Source organism: Patagioenas fasciata, chromosome 18 (assembly GCF_037038585.1).
Source record: "Patagioenas fasciata isolate bPatFas1 chromosome 18, bPatFas1.hap1, whole genome shotgun sequence".
Lineage (NCBI taxonomy): Eukaryota > Metazoa > Chordata > Aves > Columbiformes > Columbidae > Patagioenas > Patagioenas fasciata.
In genome coordinates, this window is record NC_092537.1 from 12,766,023 (window position 1) to 12,778,508 (window position 12,486).

At 51.4% G+C, this 12,486-nt stretch overlaps 1 protein-coding gene across 3 annotated transcripts in view; it reads left to right on the forward strand.

Annotated features, from left to right (window-relative positions):
• Nucleotides 1-3,246: 3,246 nt before the first annotated feature.
• Nucleotides 3,247-12,486, forward strand: part of GAS7 (growth arrest specific 7) — a 151,025-nt gene continuing 141,785 nt past the window's right edge. For 2 of the 3 annotated variants that reach the window (XM_071816808.1, XM_065852036.2), the window contains exon 1: nt 3,247-3,518. In XM_071816808.1, the coding sequence (XP_071672909.1) occupies nt 3,336-3,518 (183 nt within the window). In that variant the 5' untranslated portion in view covers nt 3,247-3,335. The remainder of the gene's footprint in view (nt 3,519-12,486) is intronic. The other variant, XM_065852034.2, reaches the window with a different exon arrangement.

Genomic DNA, 12,486 nt, shown 5'->3' on the forward strand with positions numbered 1-12,486 from the left:
TCTCACTGATGTTTGAATCCAGCAGCAGGTTTTTGTCTTCCTTTCCTCTCTCCACTGACTACAAAAGGATGCTGGGTGGCTGGCTTGGATACAGCTGCGGGGCACTCGTCAGGCAGACCCAGCTCCTTTTGCCTCATCCACACACATGCTGGTGAGAATCTTCCACACACAGAAGTGAGCCTCTCCCTCTCCTCCCTGTGCCAGATGGGTACCACACCATGCAGCAGGTTGCACAAATCATAGAACCATAGAATAGTTTGGGTTGAAGGGACCCTCCCAGCTCCGCCAGTGACCCCCCTGCCATGAGCAGGGACATCTTCACCAGCTCAGGTTGCTCAGAGCCCCGTCCAGCCTGGCCTGGGATGTCTCCAGGGATGGTTCATCCACCACCTCTCTGGCCAACCTGGGCCAGGCTCTCACCACTCTCAGGGCCAACAATTCCTTCCTTATGTCCAGCCTGAATCTTCTCTCTTTTAGTTTAAAATCATCACCCCTTGTCCTATTGCAACAGGCCCTGCTAAATAGTCTGTCCACATCTTTCATACAGACCCTTCTTATTAATAATTAATAGTAAATACAGAAAGGCTGCAATAAGATCTCCTCGGAGCCTTCTTTTCTCCAGGCTGAACAACCCCAACTCTCAGCCTGTACTATAGGAGAGGTTTTCCAGCCCTCTGATCATTTTGGTGGCCTCCTCTGGCCCCTCTCCAACAGGTCGATGTGTGTCCTGTGCTGAGGGCTCCAGAACTGAACACAATACTCAGGTGGGCTCTCACTAGAGAGGGGACCTGCTGCCCACGCTCCTTTTGATGCAGCCCAAGATACAATTGGCCTCTGGGCTGCAAGTGCACATTGCCGGCTCGTGTCCAATCTTTCATCCACCAGCACCCCCAAGTCCTTCTCCACAGGGCTGCTTTCAATCCTTACATCCCCAGCCCGGATTGATACCAGGGTTGCCCTGACCCAGGTGCAGGACCTTGCACTGGGCCTCGTTGAACCTCGTGAGGTTCACATGGATCCACTTCTCAGCTTGTCCAGGTCCCTGTGGGTGGCATCCCACCCCTCAGGTGCGTCAGCTGCACCACTCAGCTTGGTGTCACCCGCAAACTTGCTGAGGGTGCCCTCAATCCCACTGCCTGTGTCAGTGATGACCATGTTAAACAGTGCTGGTCCCAGTACTGTTCCCTGAGGGACACCACTTGGCGCTGGTGTCCATGCAGGCAATGTGCCATTGACCAATACTCACAACTAACACGGATGAAACCCTCGTACACATCTATGGTGCAGGGAGTCACACCCGTCACCTATTCTTACAGGCACCCTGGAGTGAGTCTCTTGTGCACAGGTGTACACAGGCACACGCACAGCCAGCATACACATGAACACAGTCACATACACGCAGCTGAGCCTCACATGGTTGTCCCATAAGCATGTGTACAGGTCAGTCTCCTGTATGAGTGAGTCTTGCCCATTCTGTGGGAGCCGTATACAGAAGCGCAGGAGTGTGACACAGAAGAACGAGTTTTGTACAAGACTGAGTTTCTCACACACAGTTGTGGGAGAGTCTCATACATAAGGGCACACGTATGTGTCTTGTAAACAACTTACAGGCCGTGGCACAGCGTTGTTCAGGTATGCGTGCCCTGGCTCTCAGGTGCACCCACGCACATGTGGAGATCTCGAGCGCGATGTGGGCGAGACTCGTATGTGCACATCCTCTCACCCACACACATGGTTGCTCACACACTGAGCAGGTCAGGCAGCATGCCCTGCAGCAAGTCACACGTACGTGTGTGTCTGCACTTTGCACACACACATCCACACCAGTGCTCATACATGTACTGGCAGTTATATATAACATATGTGCAATGAGTCAGGTGTGCACACCTGGACAGACACACACACACATTCATACACACCTGCATGCACAAAGGCACGTGTGTTTTACACACATAAAGGAATCACATGTGCTGCAGTGAGGCATGCACTCCCAGAGCGCGTTGTGCACACAGAGCGGGGCTCACAAGCAAAAGACACACGTGGTGGTTGGTGTTGCACAGACACATATGCACGAGTGTCACACAGAGGAGGGTGTTACATTCACACAGGTGTCACACGGAGCATGGTGGCACATACAAAGAGGTGTCTCGTGTGTGCGATTCACACACGTGTTGCAGACACATACACGAAGCAAGCTGTGTGTTCAGCTGAGTGTTGCAGATAGGTGTGTCTCACACACCTCTTTGTTTTCTCCATGCGCAGGTCTGTCACACGATGTCGTTCAGACCAAACGGATTTCACACACTTGGGTGTGTATCACAAATACACACATGGTGCCTCAGACATACGGAGATGTCTCACAGTCGTGTCTCCACACACGCAGAAACACACACACAGACACACACACAATGTCTCAGAGACACCAGGTCATACACACAGGTGTTTCAGACGCACAGCGTCCTACACAGTGTCTCTGGGACACTCAGTGTCTGTCACAGAATCACAGAATCACAAAATGTCAGGGATGGGAAGGGACCTGGAAAGCTCATCCAGTGCAATCCCCCCATGGAGCAGGAACACCCAGCTGAGGTTCCACAGGAAGGTGTCCAGGCGGGTTTGAATGTCTGCAGAGAAGGAGACTCCACAACCTCCCTGGGCAGCCTGGGCCAGGCTCTGCCACCCTCACCATGAACAAGTTTCTTCTCAGATTTAAGTGGAACCTCCTGTGTTCCAGTTTGCACCCATTGCCCCTTGTCCTGTCACTGGTTGTCACCGAGAAGAGCCTGGCTCCATCCTCCTGACACTCCCCCTTTCCATATTGATCCCCATGAATGAGTCCCCCCTCAGTCTCCTCTTCTCCAAGCTCCAGAGCCCCAGCTCCCACACGCACACACGGTGTTTCTCGTTCACTCGAGCACACACGGTGTCTCTCAAGAACACACGGGCGATGTCTCTCGGGGTGACACACGCACACGGTCACACGCGCTGTCCCGCGACACGAGTGTCACCCGGGCGGAGCTGCGCTCCGGGCGGCCTCTCCGCCCCCTCCTCATCCTCATCCTCCTCCTCTCCCCCGCCTCCCCCTCCTTCCCCGCCCCTCGTCCCCCGCCCCTCCCCTCCCCCGCCCCCCCTCTCCCCCGCCCCAGCCGGCGGTGCCCGTGGGCGCCCGGCGCCGGGGCTGCCCCGCTGCCGCCCGGTTGGGCCCCGCCGCGGCCCCGCTGCGGAGCGGGGCGGGCGAGGGGCGCGGCCAGCGCGGGCCCTCCCGCAGCCCTGCGCGGAGCGGCGGCCGAGAGCGGGGCGGCTGCGGGCGGAGCGCGGCCGCGTCCCCCGCCAGGATGTCGGGGTCGCGCTGCCAGACGCTGTACCCCTTCTCCGGGGAGCGGCACCGGCAGGGGCTCCGCTTCGCCGCGGGGGAGCTGATCACGGTGCTGCAGGTGCCGGACGGCGGCTGGTGGGAAGGGCAGAAGGAGGACGGGCTGCGCGGCTGGTTCCCCGCCAGCTACGTGCAGCTCCTGGAGGTAGGAGCGGGGCCGGGGCCGCGCCGGGCGGGGGCGGGGGGTGGCGGGAGCCGCTCGGCTGCCGGGCCGGGTGAAGGAGCCGTCCCGGAGCGCCCCGGGCTCGGCCGGGTTGGGGTGCCCCAGGTGCCCGCTCTGCTGCGGGCGGAACGCGCCGCTGCACCCGGGGACCCGGCTCGGCATCGCTCTGCCCGGTGCCCCGGTTCCTCGGCCGCCCCGGGGCGGGTGCTGCTGAGCACACACAGCGCTCGGAGGGGAGCAGCCTGCCCGGCCCCATCCGGCAGCCCGAGCTTCGGTACCTTGTGGTGTAGCCATAGAGATTCAGGGAGCATGGCGAGCTGAGAGCTTCTCTGGACACTTGTGTTTTCACAATTGCTGAACAGCAACAGAAGTCAGTGGCTGAGGTGATACAGCTCCTGTCAGCCATGCATGTAGGCCAGATGCTGGGCAAATTTCTCTCCCTCCTCTCCCTCTCATTTCCTTTCACTGAACATCTCTTGACTTTGTGTTGTGGAAGAGGTAATTCAGATACATCCCTTCTGTTGCAACAGTTCCCCAGCTGGCTGGAGATACCTTGCTGCCGTTTACGTGTGGCAGAGAGCCCCAGTGCCATTAGAGTTGGTTGCCCAGATTCAAACATCATGGACTTTTCATCAGGATGCTGAGAAGCTGCATTAGCTTCACTTGTTTTCAGAGCCCTGACACCCAGGGCAACAGTTGTATCCCCACCTCTGGACTGCTTGTGTCTGAACTTGTTTATTACTTTCTGTCCTATGCAAACAAGGCACAATGCAAGTGTAAAATATATGGCCATGAAGAGTACCTTCACAATCTCTGCATTTCTGAAAGTGAAATCTGAAACATCTCGTGTGCCAAAGCAAGAACCTGCCATGAGCCCATCGGTCCTTCCCTTGCTCACCATGCCCTTTTGTTTGGAACTTAGGACGTAGGTATGGAAATGGTCTCCTGAAGCAGTGTCCCTATAGGGACAGGGCCGAAGTGCTTTGCAGCACAAGTTTTATTGGGTCTGTTTGTCCTCCAGGTTTCTCAGGGGGATCAGCCTGCTTTGCTCAAGCGCAAGGCAGGTACTACCCACCCCGGGTTTTCCCTGCACGCCCTCTGGGGAATGCAGAGTGGCAGAAGCGCTGGGCAGAACCGGGCCCACCAGATGCATGCAGAGTAATGTCCTGTGAGCAAAGGGTTTGGTGCAAAACGAGATTTTACCTATAGACCTGGCATTGCCTTTTGGTTTCTCTAGTCCAAATGAATTTAAAAATATTTGATGTTTCCACTGGGTTCTTGTTTCTCATTCTTACCTGGAAAGATGGGAAAGTAAAATTTCCCCATTCAGTGCTACAAGAGTGAGGCCAGGGACTTTTCTGTGTCACTGAAGCACTTGCGATTTTTTAAATTAGTTTAAAAGTTTGGGAGTTGTTTTGTTTGTCAGTTTTGCCACTTACAAGATCCTCTACTGAGATATGTGAATGTTTTTGGTTTCACAAACTGCTAAATATTTACCAGGAATGTAGGAATTGTTTGAGGCAAAATGTATCATGAGACAAACTCTGCTCAGCAGAGGCGGCGGGAAATCACTTCTGCGTACACAACAACTTTGTTTTCCTATCCTCTTTCTCCTGGAAACTACTGTTTTCCTGCTTAAGTCTGAGCAAGTTCCACTGTGCTCAGATCGGTGCCCGCAGCCCCCCAGTTGTGCCCTTCTGACCCTCGGCTCATGCACCACTGAAACCTTTGCTGCAGACGAATTGTTGGCTCAGCACAGCCTCCTTTCTCCCGAGCAAACCGTTGGGAAGATGGTGAGAAAGACAGCAAGTGCCGACTGGTGTTCACTCTTTTCCTTTCCCCACACATGGTGCCTAATAAAGACTATGAACTGGAGTTAATAGATATGTCAAATGACAGCTTGTTAACCAAAGTAACCACATTTTTGGGACCACAGGACATGGCACATGTTACGGTAGAGCAGATGTGTGAGAAGGAAGATCTGTGTGTGTCTCTCTCATGGCTCCGTGCAGGCAGCCTTTCCCTTGCGTGCAGGTCAGGGACCTGATCTAACTGAAAGACACCATGATAGAAATACCCTCCTTCCCTGTTCTCTTGTCCACGTTCCTGTCCAACCACTCTGACATCAGAGCTGGCATCAGGGAGGTGATGACAAAGCATAGCTAGATGGGGCCATGGACAGGATTCTCCTTTCAGTATTAACCAGCACTTACATTGGCTTTGGGTGGCCCTGGCCCTGCAGCCTGTGGTAAAGTCCAGCCTTGTGTTTTGAGCTGAACTTAACCACACAATGTTCTCCGCGCCCTCTGTCCTGTACTCACTTCCCCATGCCCAGCTCACTCCAGTGGGTACCTGTGCTCCTCTCTGGAGCCCTGTGGCTCCTTGTCCCAAAGGACAGCTGGCTGCATTTTCTGCCGCAGCAGTGAATGAACGTGACTCACAGCAGTGTCCAAGGCTACCAGGGTTTGCCCTGCACAGTGCAAGCCCTTTCTCCTCATGGCAAAGTCTGTCAGGTGGCTGGATGCTACCAGAAAGAGATGGCTTTCTTCTGAAGCCTTTGTAACTTTAAGACTGCCACCATGTATAGATGGGCAAGATGGATTTTCTTTCTCATACAACTTCATGCTTACCGACTGAAATCTCCTCTGACAGTGCTGCTCTAAAGCCTGCACTGAGTTTAGGTCCTGAGCTCAAAGAATGAAGCAAGAAAGGTATAAGGGACAGCATCTAAGAGGGGAGTCTCTTCTGCCCTGGAGCAGTTAATTTAGCAGCCAGTCTGCAGCGTGCTGGTTCCTGCTGGGTGAAAGAGGAGGAATGGCTGTTTCTGATGGAACCTCTGACAGCACCTGTGTCTCTTCACAGACAGCTGGGCTGTGTGTGCCAGACCGACCATCTCCAGTGCTTATCCAGGAGCTGAGGACAGGGCAGGCTCTTCCTCCTCGTGTGCACTGGCACTGAGTGGTAGCTCTTGGCTTTTGCAAAGAAAAACAGGTATCCGTGGCTGGTGGTTAACCAGAATGGGTTTTACTGGCAAATGTGAAGTCGAACAGCTCTGAGAAAACCATGAAGGTTACTTATGGGAAACAAACTCCAGTGCTAGAGATGGGCATTCCTGAGGGATTGCTGCCTTTGCTGCCAGAGCTCTCTTGCTAGCAAAGGTGTGGTTTCAATTCATTCATCACTGATCAAGAAAAGGACCAAAGTCGTAGTCAATGTGGGGCAAGAGAGACACGGGGAGGTAAAGAGGTAAAGGTATTTGGCACCCTTTGGTTCCTGCTCCTGTGGTTGCTGCAAGCGCTCAGTGGTGGATTAGAAGAAAACAATGGGGGCTGGATGTTCCTGCTCATTGCAAGGATGGAAACAATGAGAGCTAGAGGAGGACTGGAGTGTGCGGTTGGGGTAAGCCAGAAACAAGATGTTTCTGTGGGCTTTGGAGAAGATACAGTTTTCATAGAGCAAAAGGAATAGCATAAACCAAAAGCCTATCAAAAGCAGAGAGCGAAGTGAGCAAGGAAAGTCACCATCTCTGAAAGTGTTTAAAAGACATGTAGATGAGGTTCTTAGGGACATGGTTCAGTGGTAGTTAGGTTGTGTTTGGACTTGATGATCTTAAGAGTCTCTTCCAATCAAAATGATTCTGTGATTCTAAGGGAGGGTGTTAGTTCCGTGATGGGGTTCACGATGAGTTCCCCGAGGCTGCTGCGGTCTTGTTCACAGCATCACTGAGTTGGAAGGGACTTCTGGAGATCAACTAGTCCAGCTTCCCTGGCCATGTCTGGTCAGGTTTTGAATGTGTATGAGGATAGAGATGCCGCAACTTTTCCTGGCAATCCATTCTGGTGTTTGACTACCCTCAGAGTTTTCTGTTACATTTAAAAGGCATTTCCTGTGTTTTCATTTGTGCCCATTGTGTCTCATCCTTTCACTGGATATCACTGAGGACAGTCTGTCTCTAATTTTTTTTTACTGTCTCCCCATAGATTTTATTGATAACAACCTTCTCGAGCCTTCTTGTCTTGATGCTAAACAGTCCCAGTTCTCTCAACCTTTCCTTGTATGACCGATTGTCATGTTTTAACCTCAACCAGCAAATAAGCCCCCCACAGCCACTCACTCGCTCTCCCCCAGTAGAAGAATCAGAAGCGTAAAAGTGAGAAAACACATGGACTGAAATAAAGACAATTTAATAAGTAAATCAAAAGCTGCACATTCAAGCAAAGCAATATAAGGAATTCATCCATTGCTTCCCATCAGCAGGCAGGTGCTCAGCCGTCCCAAGGGTCCAAAACACAGCACTATACCAGCCACCAGGGAGAAAATTAATCCTATCCCATCCAAAACCAGGCTCCAATCGATTAGTCAACATTATGGCCCTTTGCTGGAATCTCTCCACTATGTCCTTGTCTTCCCTGTGCTGGGAAGCCAGGTACTGTTTCTTATATTGTCATATTCTTGAAGATAGTGGAGTAATGGAGAATCAGCCCCCAATATTTCCTGAACATGAGAATCCAGTGACGCCAGAGGAATCCAGAAGAGTGGTTTTGCTGTGACTGAGCTTGATCTGCGGGCCAGCAACACTCTCCCACAAACTCAGGCACTTGTGGAAGGAGGGATGTTGCTGGTCGTCCATATCCCATTGAGTAGATACACCATCAGCTTCAACCTTCATCCCTCCTTTGGTGATTTATAGCTATATCAGCCATGAGACCTGACAGCTGGGGACTAGCAACTGAATCTTCTGACCATTTCCTCCCTTGTGCATATTTTTGTACTCTTGCCTGACCATTTGAGCAGAGCCATGCAGGGACCCTCCGTACCAGACTGTTGCAGTCCCAGGTGAAGCAGTTGTCCTTCCCAACCTGGTGCAAAGAGGATTCTGTTCAGATATGGGTGATGCACGGTCCTTAAAGCCAGCATTGCCATGGTGAACACAGGTAGAGCAGATGGCATGTGGTGTGCGATACAGTGAGGGATTTCCAACAGCTGGAGACAACACAGTGTTTCCTACCCAGAGGCTGACTGCCTCCTCACCCCACCTGCATGAGAGGTGCTCGGGATGATGTGTGTGGAAAGATCGGTACAGCTCCAGACCTGAGAGCAACCTAGGACAAGTCTCACGGAGGTCCCAGTTTGTCACAACCTTTATTGGCACAGGGCAGCAGAGATGCCAGGAGGGTGAGATGGTGTTAGACCTCTGGGGTATGGACTCCAGGAGGTGCGTTACACGGGACCCTCTGGGGAACACTGGCTGTTGTGTCTGTCTTTTCTAGAGAAGGGATTTTCAGAGTGGTGGGGAGATGTGTCATTCAGTCACATTTGCAAGCATTTTGATTCAAAATCTATTTTGGGCATTGCTTTTTGTATTTGTGGTTAGCTAGAAATCACTTATATAAGCAGCAGCAGTAGCAACATATGCAAATTTGCTGAAAATTGTCAGCACTTTTTATAGCTTCAGTCATCCCACAGATGTAAGTCTCTGTATGAAGCACAGTGTGTGCTTCCAGCACGGACGGAGGTGGCTCTGGAATCTGACTGAGCGAGCTGGACTGAGTAGGGCTGAGCCGCCACTGATCTTGTCTGCACTTTCACAGCTTGATTTACTGCAATATGAGGCACTTTGGAAGGAAAGAATCACGTGCTTCTCCCTGATGCATAGTGCGCGTGCAGGCATCGGACACTATAATAACTTCCACTGCTGTGTAATGTTCAGGGGGGGACAGTTCATCTCACCTGACCCAACCCGTGACATCTGCCACCTGCACGCTGGAAGGTGCAAGCGGTTGAACCTGGAGGTCGCGGCACATTCAGCTGCAGGAGGGGTGTTGTGGCACGAACTGCTTCATTCTGTGACCAGGTAGTCATAAAGGGTGAAAGGAATTCACAGAAATGGTAATGCCTCTAATTTATTTCGTAATAGCAGAGAATGTGTAGAGGATTTCGGTGCCAAGCTATATCTTGTAAGCTGATATGATCTAAGGAGACAGTGTGCTTGAGGAGAAACTGGAATGAGCCAGCTGATTAGCAAGGAAAATTCCATTTCATGACAAAATTCAACTTCCGAACATTTATGTGAAATAATATCATAATGAAGCCTCTATTTCTAGAGAGAAGGAATAATGAGAAGATGCCACATACTCAGTATTTTCTAAAACACTGCTTTACTTTGGTTTCCAAAATGGAAAATATAGCTCTGAAACCAAGACCAGAGGATGCTGGTGGATTTGGTGCACTTTGGTTTTCTCTACTTATTTCACTTTTACCTGTGTGATAATAAATGACCAGGTAGAATTAACTGGTCATTTGAATAACCAGATTAAACCTTTGTTTTATTCTCTGTGATTCCTAACCTTCTGTGGTTGCTTATAACCCATGGTGCTTATAACCCACAGTTGCTTATAACCCACGGTGTGTGTTATTATCAGTAATGAAGCCTGGTTCTGCATTACCAGGATCTTAAATGTCTGAGTGTGTACTCAGGATTTGTTTTCATTATTTCGCTGACTACTCACATCCCAAAGACAGGACGTTCTTCTATTTTGGACAAGTCCCACAACAATAGGAGCAAGTACGTGGTGCCGATAGCATGTGTCTACTCTGCCCTGGTGAGACCCCATCTGGAATATTGTGTCCAGTTCTGGGCCCCTCAGTTCAAGAAGGACAGGGAACTGCTGGAGAGGGTCCAGCGTAGGGCAACAAAGATGATTAAGGGAGTGGAGCATCTCCCTTATGAAGAAAGGCTGAGGGAGCTGGGGCTCTTTAGTTTGGAGGAGAGGAGACTGAGGGGTGACCTTATTAATGTTTATAAATATATAAAGGGTGAGTGCCATGAGAATGGAGCCAGGCTCTTCTCAGTGGCAAACAATGATAGGACAAGGGGCAATGGGATCAAGCTGGAACACAAGAGGTTCCACTTAAATTTGAGAAAGAACTTCTTCTCAGTGAGGGTAACAGAGCACTGGAACAGGCTGCCCAGGGAGGTTGTGGAGTCTCCTTCCCTGGAGACATTCAAAGCCCACCTGGACACCTTCCTGTGCGACCTCACCTAGGCGTTCCTGCTCCAGCAGGGGGATTGGACTGGATGATCTTTTGAGGTCCCTTCCAATCCCAAACATACTGTGATACTGTGAAATATTTGGGACTGTTGCAGTTGTTTTCGCTGTGGCCACGCTGTGACTCGGGTAGCAAGCGTGATGTTTCTCATGTTGCACATGTTCATCCTGTTCACACCGTTGTCAGAGCACGGGGAGCTGAGCGCGGCCCACAGGCAGCACTGCTGACTTGTGGCTTGGGCTCTTTGACATAAGGCATCGATATTGCGGTCTTTGATTTCTGGCGCTTGCAGGGAGCTCTGGTTCTGTGCAGCTTTTCGGAATCCAGCGCCTGTGGGATGTGTCCGGCTTCCCGTGCACACGCGGCGGATTTGCTGGAAGCCTCCCAAAGCACATTTCCAGTAACAGTGCACAGCTCTGAATCTGCAGATGGGGAAAGAGGACCTGCTGAAATCTGACAGAAGCATAATGGACTTGGTGATCACCACCCTTTGATGACAGCTTTGCACACTGTCCTGAGTTTATGTCAGTTTAAAGTGTTGTTTGACTGTATTTAATTACTTGTTGCACTCCCTTTTGTTGGTGTGATCCACTTAGAATGCAGAGCAATGTAAAATCAAGGCCAACAGTTTGTTCATGTGCTGTTTTTCAGGAACGGGTGCTTCAACAAGTGTTTGTCTTAAAAAATCTAAGTAGGCTTTAGCGTAGTTGGAATTCTTAATGTCACGCCACAGTGTAAAACGTTACCTATTAAGAGGGCCAACAGGCACAGACTGAAACACAGGAGGTTCCATCTGAACATGAGCAGAAACTTGTTTGCTGGGAGGTGCCAGAGCCTGGCCCAGGCTGCCCAGAGCGGGTGTGGAGTCTCCTTCTCTGAGACATTGAAACCCGCCTGGACCCACCTGTGTGATCTGCTCTGTGACCCTGCGTGAGCAGGGGTTGGACTGGGGGATCTGCAGAGGTCCCTTCAGCCCAGCCAGGCTGGGATTCTGTGACCTCGTGTGAAGGGCTGGCATGTGGCCGTCAGCTCCACAGATTTGCTCTGTATCTGCAGCGCAGGCTGAGCCCATGCAGTGAGGGGGCCCAAGAGCCCCTCTCACACCTGCCATGGCAGCAAAAGTGCACTTCTGGCTGGTAAATCCTGGTTTGGTTGAGTGGGAGAGCAGCCTGTACTCCATGAGTGATAAACGTGCTGGTAATACTTTGCCTGCCGTGGAGCTTTGTCTGTACACGCTGTGGGGACTGTCCTGGGAAGCACTAATTTCACAGGTGTATACAACAGCAGAGAAAGATTTTTGCTCATACTAGTAATCCAGTTTTCCTCGTTATGCTGTCAAAATAGCTTTTGTATTAGCCTAGTACATTTGTGGTTTGTTTTTTTTGCTGGCAAATTCCAGCTGGGGGATGCCATGGGTTACCCAGGAGCTACCACTCTGCGTTTGTATTAATAGGAGAACATATCTAGCAGTGAAACAGGCCAGTGTCTTATAACATATGCCTTTTTCAGCATTTGTGAGCCGTCCCCCCAGTACTCAGTTGTTGGTATGGGCCATGTTGGCGTGAATTTAGGCCAACCAACAGGTGACTTTGGTCACTGATCTTTGAACTCCGTGACAGGTGCAGACCCAAAGTCCAGAATCTTTCTTTGACATTGTCTGAGATCTGTCCGACGCTTCCTGCTACATTCATAATCGGTAAGAGCAGACTGTGCAGGCTGTTCCTGAGCCACGGATATTCCCACTGCGATGCTGGCAGCCAAAGCACCGTGGTCTTCCAGCGCTGCCCTGAGCACCGTTTGTGTGCTGCACCCATCTCCCTGGGCCCTGGCAGCTGGTGATGGCCCCTGCACCCCTGCACCTCTGCTACTGCAGTCTCCAGGGTGCGTCCTAGGAGCAAAA